This window comes from Oncorhynchus keta, chromosome 21, assembly GCF_023373465.1.
Source record: "Oncorhynchus keta strain PuntledgeMale-10-30-2019 chromosome 21, Oket_V2, whole genome shotgun sequence".
NCBI lineage: Eukaryota > Metazoa > Chordata > Actinopteri > Salmoniformes > Salmonidae > Oncorhynchus > Oncorhynchus keta.
The window spans coordinates 8,231,522-8,244,159 of NC_068441.1; the positions used below are offsets into that span (position 1 = coordinate 8,231,522).

General features: G+C 41.8%; 1 protein-coding gene across 4 annotated transcripts in view; it reads right to left on the reverse strand.

The window, feature by feature from the left end:
- Positions 1-239: 239 nt before the first annotated feature.
- LOC118400066 (contactin-4-like) overlaps positions 240-12,638 on the reverse strand; it is a 172,691-nt gene continuing 160,292 nt past the window's right edge. For 3 of the 4 annotated variants that reach the window (XM_035796461.2, XM_035796460.2, XM_035796462.2), the window contains exons 13-23: positions 11,893-12,068; positions 10,475-10,595; positions 9,535-9,693; positions 8,720-8,869; positions 8,441-8,511; positions 4,492-4,726; positions 4,092-4,207; positions 2,989-3,175; positions 2,781-2,893; positions 2,517-2,685; positions 240-2,172 (exon numbers count right to left, since the gene is read on the reverse strand). In XM_035796461.2, coding sequence (XP_035652354.1) covers positions 2,081-2,172; positions 2,517-2,685; positions 2,781-2,893; positions 2,989-3,175; positions 4,092-4,207; positions 4,492-4,726; positions 8,441-8,511; positions 8,720-8,869; positions 9,535-9,693; positions 10,475-10,595; positions 11,893-12,068 — 1,589 coding nt within the window. In that variant the 3' untranslated portion in view covers positions 240-2,080. The remainder of the gene's footprint in view (positions 2,173-2,516; positions 2,686-2,780; positions 2,894-2,988; positions 3,176-4,091; positions 4,208-4,491; positions 4,727-8,440; positions 8,512-8,719; positions 8,870-9,534; positions 9,694-10,474; positions 10,596-11,892; positions 12,069-12,638) is intronic. The other variant, XM_035796463.2, reaches the window with a different exon arrangement.

Consider the following 12,638-nt stretch of genomic DNA (forward strand, 5'->3'; position numbering starts at 1 on the left):
CTGTAAAGCCTGTTATGCACCTGCATAAGGTAAGCCTGAATCCAACTACTGAGAAGGAAAGGCGTGTGTAGGAAAGGCATACATTTCTTAAGTCTGAATCGGGTCCGATACACACTTGCTCCCTGAACATGAATTGTAACTTGCACCACCGCCCACTGGATGTAATATGAATTTCAAGATAATTAATTCTGATCACAAGTAATAAGCATTAAGAAATAAGTCCATTGAATTTCACTCACTTAATATAAATCAATCAACTTTATTCATTAACACAGTATAAACGACCAACAACAGCAAAAAACAGAACTTCACATGGAGTAAATGGATGGTCGTACCGGTAAATCCCAAAGTGTGTAGGCCTACAGGAGAACACCTGTTTGAGACAGAAGCACAGACATAAAAGTGGTTTGACTTGTATGGCTAGATACACAAACCTGCTATCTCTTTGTATGGTCTCAAGCCATTCAGTCAGTTAGCAAATGGACAGAAAATAAGGGCAAATACAGTCATGCTGAACAACATTTAGCTACTGTATGAAACATTTGTGTTATTACATAAAAACCAGGTTAATCAGCTCTTTAGAAAGGTTTTTATTTGATATAAATGATCTGAAGTGTACAAAAAAAGTATATTAGACATTTCTCGATGCATGATTCTGAGTCAGACCCATTAGTCTGCCTAAACTTCCCCTCGAAAGTACTACAAACTACCTGCACTTTTTACTTTTTCACTGGATTACAAGCTACATATGTATGGGACTGTATTGTACTGTACTGTACCAGTATCACATGGCATCAGAAGACTATGGGAAAGGAAAACTTGTCAGCAGCATTTATCTTTTAGTAGGGGAGCAGTCAGTGGACCTACTAAAATGTCCCAGGCTTTCCACCTTACCTTTAAGCCATGCTGAACAGCACGACACTGTTGAAACACACTTCTCCTTCATAAAGAGCTTTTCCAGGTCAGGTCACATGGTCAGAAAACCCCCTGGCCCTAACTATAATATACGACAAGGACATGGAGATTTTCCCGACCACATAACCTGACAAGGAAAAAAACTCCTGGCCCTAAGAATGACTATAGGATTATACACGGGATGTAGCTACACATCATACAGCAGCTGCATAACGACATACATCTATGTATATAATAGTTGTTGATAGATAAGTTAAGGCTCTTTAAGGACCTGAGGATTTCGAAGATATGATGAGGCACACACAAGGCAAAGAATAGAATAGCTTTAGAGTTGACACACGGCTAATGTAACTGAGAGGATGAGTAGGATGATGAGCGGATGAAACAGACAGCCAGCGCAATTAAATGGCCAAGGCCAGAGCAACCTATGGAAGATGGGACTCCAAACCAGCAAGGGACAATAAAGTCCCTCTCATCCTTTAACATAGTTTGTTTCTATATTTCTATCAAGTCTCATTTTTCATCAGGTGTCAGTGCAATGTTTTATGGAGTAATAAAAAAATAGTTATAAAGCAATATACTCAACATATCAGTCTAGATGGTGGTAAAAATACATACATTTCTAAGAAGACTGAACTATGGTTTTTGTTGACATGAAACCACAGTAACAGGTAGTTGCAATTAACAGGTAAAATGCAATTCACCTCAGACGACAAAAGCGCTCTTTCCAACAAACTGAAAACGTATCAAATTCTAAAACTGTCAGATCTGTATGTAGGTACGCACCATGCACTGAACTCACCTCAACCTTGCCTTTTATAAAAAGCCCAGACCAATTATGAATTGGCTTCAAAAGAAATCTATAAAAGCTAGACATGTCATACAAAAGATGCATATAAGACATTTTTCTTTTTTTTAAATGAAAGCTGCTTTGGTAACAACAGAGTCAAGACATCGGTCGATTTCCTGTTCTCGCCGGTGGACGGGGTGCTGAAGCGAGGCCCTTTCTCTCCCTCTCATCTCAGTGACTTTGTTTTCCAACGTTGCTCATCCTCCTGCCTCTAAAATCTAAATGAACGGATCTAGTTACACCAGACTGGGTGGTTGGTGTTCCTGTTCCGTTGTCAAGTTGCCTCCACATCAGATGTTCGCTGATAGCGGTTTGTCATAACGATGTCCGCGCTGTGAAAGACAGTGCTATTGTACTGAGGGCTGATAAAGTAGAGACCTTGGTCGCCGAGCCAATTGCATTGGGACCTGAAAAACATGAAAAGGAATGGGCTTTGATAGTCTGTCTGTTTATACGGAAAATGACAAGCAGCCTGGTTGGCAATTCATTGTTGAAGGCTTTTGTGCTATTAAATGCTTTGATGATCAAACCTTGGGCATATTTACACGCAATTCTGAATACATAAAGTCATTTAGTCCGGGATTAAATCCTGGCACTATTCATTTTTATAGATAATCCTTACTCTATCTGTTCCTTTTGAAGACATGACTAGGGCAAGAAAAACTCCAGTCTGTCGTCAAGACAATAAAGCAGTACTGGCAATAGCTATAGCAACGCCATTGAGATCAATGAAGTATGACTAGAGACTGACCTGGTATTCTGGGGATTGTGATCTGTCTGCTACTGCTCCCCTCTCCTCCCTCCCCAAATGGTTTGATCTGGATGAAGTACTCCTCATCCATAGGCAGGGAAAGCTCCACCGATGTTGTGTTGGTTTCCATGACACTCGGACGGCTATGTCGGTTACGCTTGTAGAGCACCTAGGGATGGACCACACAGTTAGAAGGTCACCCGGGAGAAACCATGACAATGGCCACTATTTCTAATTAAATCCATGCAGTCAGTGCCTCCTTACTTTGTAGCCTGTGACCTCTGACTCGTTCTCCAGGGCTTTGACCTGCTCCCAGTTCAGGATTATCTTGGAATTCAATGTGTTCCACATGACCTTCGCCGGGGGCTGGCTGGGCGCTGAGGGACACAAATACATGAGGATGAGGATCACATGATCTCCAATAAGTCAATGGAAACAACCGCTCGAACCAAAAGCAGGGGTAGACGCTTACGTGGTTTCTTGGTGGTGACATTGACAGTAACACTAGGAAGCCCTGCCCCGGCCGTGTTGTATGCTCTCACTGTGACGTAGTACGTGTTGCTTCCTCTCACCCCTCGGATAATGGCTGATGTCTGGTTGCCTACCGTTCTCTGCACACTGGCTGCCTCCTCCTTCTCTCTCTTCTCCCAGTACCTCAACTGAGACCAGATAGAAAGAGGATAACCAGGGACATTAATGCAGACACTAATTTGTGAGAACATTGTAAAAAACTGTTTTTTTGGTAGACACTGTCCACGAACTGTAAACTGCAGTGGATTGGTATAAAAACAGCATTTCATTGTATGGTGTCACCTCATATATTCTCGTCTTTCCATGGGTAAGGTGCCTTGGTTCTGGTTACTTAGCTCTTGAAGTGAGGGAGTGTTTAAATGGCGTGGTCAAAGAGAAATCACAATGTGTAAAATGTCCCAGCTGTCAAGTTGAATGATAACAGATTTTCTTTGTCGCCTGAGTGTCTAGGCTGAAATAGCTGGCACGGTTGACAGCACAAATATAATTTGTCTTCCCTCACAGGAACCGTTTGCTCAGGCCCCACTTCCCTGTTTACTTTAAATGGTCAACAATTCATAATTACAGTACGTTATGGATCCCATGGATGAAAATATATATTTTTTCCAATATTGAATGTCAATAGCTGCCTAAGGATTGGAATCAACTAACTGAGCTCAAAGCCACAGTCTTTTAGCCTACAGTACAGTGTGGATTATAGGCTAAACATTCTGTCCCCTGGTACATTGCATCACTAGACTGTTAGACTAATCAGTGTAGTTAGTAACAGCACTTAGCAAGCAACAAGAGAAACACAACTCAACAGACAGGGGACCTGGCTGGACCATTACACATAACAACCTATTACATCTGAGATGCCCAATGTGCATGAGCTAGCAACACTCATCAATAATAGAACGGAACAAGATCGTACAGCATTAGTTGCTACACACATGCACACACACATGCACATGCTCACAACTACACACACAGACACACGCATACCTTTACTCATGCAAGAACACACAAATAGGTAGAGGGAAACTGGAAAAAAACTTGACTAACCTCATAGCCTAGGACTCTTCTCTTGCTGGTGTTCCAAGGCAGGGCTTTCCATGAAACCTCAATCTCAGACGCAGACAGGCTCTTGGCTCGGATCCTGGTGGGCGCTCTGCCAGGCTCTGGGTGAAATGTAAAAATAATTTGAATGAGTTTAAAAGTAGTGGCAGGCTTTGATGACTCTTAAAGTGGGTCCATCTCTTTCATCAGAAGTACAGAGAGAACCAAAACCAGCAGCTGTGGGAACCAACCATCTGCAGATAGGAGAGCATGGGCAACAAGATCACTGTATTGACCGGGAATAAACTATCCAGAGACGCCTCTCCATTGGCTTTTAAATGCTATGTGTGAACTGAGGCCCGGGAAGCACTGCCGCTCCTCTGGTTTGACTTAATTCTTTACCAACCTTCCTCTGCAGAGTAGATGGTGATGACGGGTCCGAAAGGGCCTTCCCCCTCGTTGTTGTACACTCCAACCTTCACTTGGAAGGGGGAGAAGGGTTGGATGCTATCGTTCTTGAAGACATATTTGGATGCTTCCGATGAGGGCACTGCGGCCTGCATCCAGCCTGTGGCGCCGTACGGTCTGAAGGCTACCACATAGCCAAACCCTCCCCCGTTCTGCAGCTCCTCGGGAACAGGCTAGAAGAAAACATACACATACACGCACACACATACACACACACATTGAAACTGGTGCACAAGTAGTGAACACCCACGTCCATCAATAATAAAGCGCCCTCAGCATGATACCACCACCTAGCTATTGTTAAGACTGAAAGCACATCATATTTCATATATTTATGGGGACTGACTTTTATTGTTTTAAGTCAACACTCCCCAAAGATGCATGGTTATATAAAGGGCATTCTATTTTATAATAGTTGGGAACAGTGGAGGCTCCTCAGAGGAGGAAGGGGAGGACAATCCTCCTCAGTGAATTTCATAAAAATGTAAATAGTGAAACATTAAAAAAGTTAACCTCTTTAAATAAAACTATACTAAATATATTCATGTCACCAAATAAATGATTAATACACACTGTTTGGCAATGAAGGTCTACAGTACCCTCAGCAGCACTCTGTAGGTTAGCACCATGGTGTTTCCGGAGAACAGCTCGTTTCCGTCCTCCTCTGGGTACATTGACTTCAATACAATACCTAGGAGGCTTGTGGTTCTCACCCCCTTCCATAGACTTACACAGTAATTATGACAACTTCCAGATGACATCCACCAACCTATCAGAGCTCTTGCAGCATGAACTGACATGCTGTCCACCCAATCAAAGGATCAGAGTAATGAATCTAGTACTGAAAGCTACAGCTAGCTAGCACTGCATAAAATGCGGTGAGTAGTTGACTCAAAGAGAGGGAAAGACAGTAATTGAACAGCTTTGAACAAATTCATTTCTTCAAAAATAAAGGAGAAGCAAGCGAGAGAGAGAGATATATTTTGTTGTATTTTTTTTCACTTTCACTTACTTACTAGTTTAGCCTACTCAAACACCCGGCTTAAACAGAGAGGGCTGCTATGTTAGCTGAAACTCTTCCAAGTCAAGGTAAGCTTTTGGTTGTATTAATTTATTTCCACTGGGGCCCACCGGTGTAACTGCTAAACTTCTTGCTGCTGATTGTACACTGTACTGCATGTTCTAGTTAGTTCTAGTAGCTATGCTGACTATGATGTTTATATGGTGACAATGATGTAGGCGTGTATAGCAGTTAGCTATTTTTCGCCTGGTCACAGAATGCTGATGTGTTGTACACTGAAGTCCACAAACGAAGGGAAAAGGAGAGGAGGAGAGTGCGTAGATACGAGAAGGAATACTATGATCAAAGGGATCATTCATGCTGTTTGTATGTGGCTGCTATGAAAGTGAACTGTGTTTGAGTGTGATTAGGGGTGTATTCATTCCACCGATTCTGTTGAAAACCATTTCTTAAACAGAAGCAATTGGAATGAATCAGTGATAAACAGACCTGAATTTGTTCACATGAAACTCTCGTTTGCAACTGTTGGACTAATGATTAAACCCTATATCAGATAGATGCAGGCAATAGATTTGATTGCTCAAAATTTCTCTTGACTTTCATTCATAGGCTAGGTTGTAGCTAGTAACCTCATGATGGGGTATAGGGAAAGTGTTGGTATCATGTAGTAGCCAAAACCTATCGATGTTACATTGAGTTGGGTGAATGGAATATGAATGACAGTCATCCAATATGCTGTAATAGAAATAAGAAAATGAATCGTCCTCCCTCATCTTCAATGGCACCGACCACCACTGCTTTGGAAAAGTAGTATGTAGTCAGATAGCTTACATTTTCACATCATTGTGTAGCTACACATTGAAATAATTTAGTCCATTGTACTTCTCGTCTGAAGTAACTTCAATCAAGGCTGTATTGAAACTTTGTTAAGGCAAAGTTAGACTGTAATTGAACTCATTAACATTCAATAGTCAATCAGCAAACAAAACTTTCACAGCAGTGAATGATTTTCAAGCAGGGCTAATCACATGTTTTCTCAATCGCGTACAATACATTTTTGAATCTGTGTTGAAACGTATCTATAGCAGAACCGCAATGATCAAATGCTCAAATACATTTACAGAATTTCCGATCATTTTCTTGCCTTAGTACCTGACTTGCATGTCTTAGCCCACCTTTTGCAAAACATTAAACATAATTGTAATGAGTGAATAGACAATCAGTAAATACTTCTGCACAACATTCTAAATCACCCCATCAGTGTCATACCATGTACATTACAATATAGGGAAAGATCTAGGCCAGGGAAGGCAATTTTGATGGGGGGTGGGGGCCACCAGAAAATGGAACTCGTCATGATGGGCCACAGTGGCACATGGGTCTGCCTCCCTCGTTACATCTGAGAAATGTTTATTTATTTAAAAGTTGCAATCACCTGTAGTTCTGCACATTTTGCCATGGAGAGTAGAGAAAATGTTGCTGTTTTAAAGCAAGTTTGCTGCAATGCTATACAGTTTGCCATGGGGTGGAGAGAAGATTATGCCATTGTATAACTAATTTCGTGCAATTCTGCACAGTTTGCCATGGGGTACAGAGAAAAATGTGCAGTTTTACAGCTAATTTACTGCAATTCTAAACATTTTGCCATAGGGTGGAGGCAAATGTTTGCTGTTTTTAATATGATGACTGATGATCAATGGGCCCCACCCTGGTCGGTAATTCGAACATGCTTACTACAAGTTTAGATAGCTGGCCGCTAGACTAATCTACCAATCTAACATGGGCTAGTTTGTTGACTGCTGATGCACACCAAATGTTTTCATTTGTTCTCAACAATAAGTTGAGTCCCTGACGGATCTTTTTTTTTATTTCTTTTTTACAATATTGCGGACATGCAGAGATCCAGAGAATGACGTTGTGTTTGGGTTCCTCTTAAGTCATCTCCACCATTGTAATTCCATTGTATTCACCTTTACTTGTTTCTATTGTGGATTGTGTTTCTGTGCACCGATGGAAAGTTTACAAAACTATGAACAAACCAGTCTATGTATTGAATACATGGAATTGTATTGTGATGATACCGATGAACGTAACCGGCACTCAATGTACTTTTTTATTTAATTCAATTTTTTACCAGGAATAACATTTGATTTGATGTGTATGATATTGTTTGATGAAATATGCATACATGGAGAGTAATTGCCCATAATTCTGCACTTTTGGATAGTTGTACTTCCAATTTTGATCATCATTATCCAGTGACTGCAAAGAAATTGTATTGATCTCCTGGGGTTTTTAAAAGACCAACTAACTTTCTGTTTTGTCTGCTTGACTTCAAGACATAAGTATGGTGGCATCAATCTTTTTGCAGGCATTCATGTTCTTTTGATGAACGTATTTACAATTTTGACCGTATCATTTACTTTTGATGAATATATTTATGTTTTGAGAAGGCAACTACATTAGTGAAAAGCATTTAGTGTTTTGCAAAACGCCACAGAGTTCTGTGGCTTTTGAACTTTGTTTTGAAAATCGGCAACATTGTTTAAAAAAATAAAAAAAGCTTGTACGGGATTGAGAAGAACTGTAAGACTGAAAAAGATAGGGAAGCACAATCTTTGAAAAAGTTGCTTGTGACTGTGTGAAGAATCATTCGGTTTAATTAGCTTATTAAAACCTCAAAGGCATTTTTCTCTACCCCGGGGAGACAGCAGCAGTTATTGCCTCTCTGTTCTTAAAAATGAAATGCCATACAATAAGCCTGGCTGCTGTTATTAATGAAACAACGGCCCGACTCCTTAGAGAATAATGACTTCTGGCTTCCCCTCCATGGGTGAGGGAGTATTGGAGTGAGCGGCTTGCTTACCTCCCAAGTGATCACTAATTCTGAGCGACTGCCTCCACCTCCGCTTACATTAGCTGGTGTGACCTTCGGAGCTGGGGGAACAGAGGGTAATCGTAATCCTGCTCAACTCAGTCGACCCCAGCCATCAAAGATAACACGATAACAACACATTCGGATTAGATTCTTTGACATTGAAATAGCTTTTCCCCACCATACCAGACAAACTAATGGCAAGAAGATGCACATAAGAAAAACTGAAAACATGCAGAATTGAAGGGATTCAATGAATACCGTACATACATGTTTCCTTAGTCCTTGCTTGTTTGGATGGTTTGCTGGGCTCCCCGGTCCCAATGGCATTGCTTGCCAGGACTCTGAACTCATATTCCACCCAGGGGCTCAGGTCTATTACTGTAGCTGTCAGGCGGCGGCCCCCCACCATCTCAGGAACTGGCACAAAACAAAACAGCCCCCTCCCGTCAGAATGAAGCAGGTAGCAGGAGAGTGTCCTCTAGGCTGACAGGCCCACTGAGCACACTCCACAGGTGCAGGGGGCTAATTACACAGAAGGACACATGGTGTGCTCACTCACTCACACAAGACAAAACACACACCTTAAGGGTGGACCTCACTCAGTGTCCCTGTTTGGTCAGGTTTTTCCTGGCTGTAAAAGGCATGGCCAGAAAAAACTCTGGGCACTAGTGATGTTGCCTTGTACAGTGACACACACTTAAAGATGCAGTATCAATATATATATTAAATATGTATTTTTCCCCCAAACTAACAGGCTCCTCCCCAAAAGAATTGGAACAGCACCAAACATGCATAACTACAGCCTGCTCTAGAACCGTCCTCCAAACTTCCGTATGGGGCTCATTTCTATGCTATCAAACAGCACCATTCACTGTAAGTCAGACCTCTGGAAATGGATCCACATTTCAACAACACCTGCTGTCAAGTAAATCTGCAGTGAACCCTGTCACTGAACAATCGAGTGCCATTTGGAATTGAAGTAAAATCACTCATAGGCCCATACTCTCACACGGAAAAGAGAAAATGGAGATCAGACCCCTATATAATGCTTTGATGAGGCAATAGCTGGTTGAAGAGCCTACCTGTGGTGACAGCCTGCCAGCCCAGGGAGAATGGTGTCCTGGCCTGGATGGTGTATGTTGTAACTGGACTGTGATTATCAGGCCCGGGCCTCCAGGAGAGAGAGGCTGTGGTGTCACTGATTTCTTCTACATGGATGCTGGTGGGCGGGCCTGGGGGACCTGCAGATACGACGCACAGCCAGGCAGGAAGGGAGATAGAGGGAGGGAGACAGAGAGAGGAAGAGACAGTGAGAGAGAGAGAGAGAGAGAGAGAGAGAGAGAGAGAGAGAGAGAGAGAGAGAGAGAGAGTATAAAAAAGGCAGAGCAGAGCAGTGGTGTCCTTATCACTATCTGCCTTCAGCACTAGGAGTACAGCTGGTGAAATCAGTTTGGTGTGAATCCTCAGGGAGCTTTTCTGTCTAATTAGATTAAAAGAGAGAGATACATCTCTATCTGACCATCTTTTCAACTGATCTCACAGAGTACAATGCCTTCACATCTTAATTAGAGGCATGTCCAGGATGATGGAGAATAAACACAGACAACTAACTAGCATCCATCTCATTCAGTCTTAAAGACACAGATGGGACCCCTTCAAATCTGCACAGCTAACTTAAATAATGCTTTGTTGTTTCCATGGATAACTGACCTAATCAAGTGAGTGGGTGGGATTGTTCCCTATCAAATTGCATATTCTATTACCATTATTTTTCAATGACCTTTCAAGGACATGATAAAGACTTTCCAACATAGGATCAGTTCTGTGGGATTTACAAGGTTTTCAAGATCGACAAATGCCTACGACAAAGGTAACCCATGTTGAATTTGTGAAAGTGTTAACATCGCATGATACTTTATCATGCTAAATAAGCATGTATTACATTATTATTAAATAACAACAAATGGTAGTCAAAATCAAGGTATCTTTCATGAAATATTGCTTGTAGACAGAGAGAACTACCTCTGACCACCAGGTCTGCTGCGATGGAGATGCTGTCCACCTTGGTCTGCACTGCACAGGTGTACTTCCCTGCGTGTCTCAGCTGGATGTTCCGAATCATGATGTCCCCAGCGGAATGCTGCTAACATGCAACACACACACACACACACACGGACGGATGGACACGCGCAGACACATACACGCGCACGCACACACACACATACACAAGCACAACGATTAATATACTGTAGTAACATTTTACCAACGTGTAATTAAAATAAATGAAATATGATGATTTGAGCAGAAATAATAATATGTGAGCAGAAATTGTATATTTAAAAAAACAACTATTCAGGGTCTTTGTATGCCTATTATTGTATTACAATTCTAGGATTTTAACTGTGATCTGTTTCCATGTTTTAAAAGGGTCATCGGCATACATGTACATATGAGACGGGCAGAGCACTTACGTTTAATTATAATTATTACGCAAATGTATTCATACACATGCTGATTTTAGCTGTGGAAGAGTGGCCTCATTATTTCAATGATCAAGCAAAGCTTAAAGGTAAAGTTCTCAAGTTCGTTCCATTCCATTTCCAATTGCAGTTCCCACCACCATTTAATCAGCCCAGTACTGAGTGGAATCAGGACCAGTGGCAAAAGCTCAATTGGATGTGGCAAAAACAGCATATGTAACTCCAGGTGGTGTCATTTATCATGTAAAAGGAAAACTATTACGATTAAAATAATGAAAAACATTACAACCTGACCAGAGAGTGTAATGTACATGCCCCTACTCATCACTTCTGGAACAATGATTATCATCACTCTTTCTTCAGACAGGGGAGATGAAAAAGTAGCTTTTAAGTGTTTTGTAGTTAACGTAAAGTGTAAATGAAAGAGGAAACCCATGCAAAACAGGGCATATGATCTGAGCTTTGAGCTTGGTAGGTTTTAGGGAAGGATGGGGAATATGTAAATGTGATTTTAAAATAAACTATGTGCAAGCACATTTTCACCACACATAAATACACATGCTCCAAACATTCTCTGCACTGCGGATACCCTACTTAATATGACCTCACTTATATTAAAGGAAGGGAACCACGGTGTCGATGTTGCAATGTATCACCAGCTCCACCCCTTGACCTCTCTCAATGTAATTTCTGAAGGGGTTGAAAAATCAATGTCTCTTTAATGACATATCTTCGTGAGAGAGCAGTGGCATAAATAAAATATAAGCAATCTGCAACACGGTGTAGTAAAGATGTGTGTTTCTTCCTATTCATTATGCATTGCAGTGCCCCTGACAAGCATGGTGTAAAAGCGTGGTAATACGGCACCATTTCTCAGACATGACACTTTGATTATAAATGGGAGGCTTGATGGCCCCGGGAGGGAATCGGGAGGGAATATTTGGAGGCTTATGCACTTACACCTCCCACTTTTTCAAAGTATCCGCCGTGGTCGCCAAAGTGGATCAGCTGCTCGTTGAAGAACCAGGTGAACTTGAGCTCTAGAGACGGGTCATGAGTCACCTGACACGGCAGCACGATGCTCTCTCCTACAGTCACGTCCAGGGTGGACGGTGGCGTGGTTATAATGGTCGGCTCTGGAAAACAGCACACATGCACTACTGTTAGTGTGAAGGAAGTCGCTACAAAACACATACTAAAAGCAACCATTATATTATGCAGTGATCCCAAGCTTAAAATACTGTAAAAGGTTATTCCAATTGTTGTGCAAAATTCAAATATTTTCCATGCTTTTCAAATGCAGAATTCAACGAATAAATGGACACGTGGAAGTAAAAACACACGAACCCAGAACAAAAACTAGTGTGATTACCAGAATTAATGAGATTCAGCCAGCCAGAGGGAACTGCGAAGGCTTGTCTACCTGTACCTACAGAATGTGCTCCAACTGTCACTGTCAGCTCAGCCTTCAGTCGGTAGGTACTGTAATTCCCACATCTGCAGTCTGCAGACCCCCTGACTTCTGCAGCCACTCAAAGAAAATAAACACGTGCAGGGCTCCCCTCACTAGACATTCGCTATTCAAGTCTCTGCATGTATGTGGTGTGTTGCTGTTGTTTCACTGAGGAATTAGACAGACAGTGTTCCTCGTCTCCAGTGTGAGTGTGAGCAGAGACAAGAAAGATAGCTACAGGAGCACGAGAGCG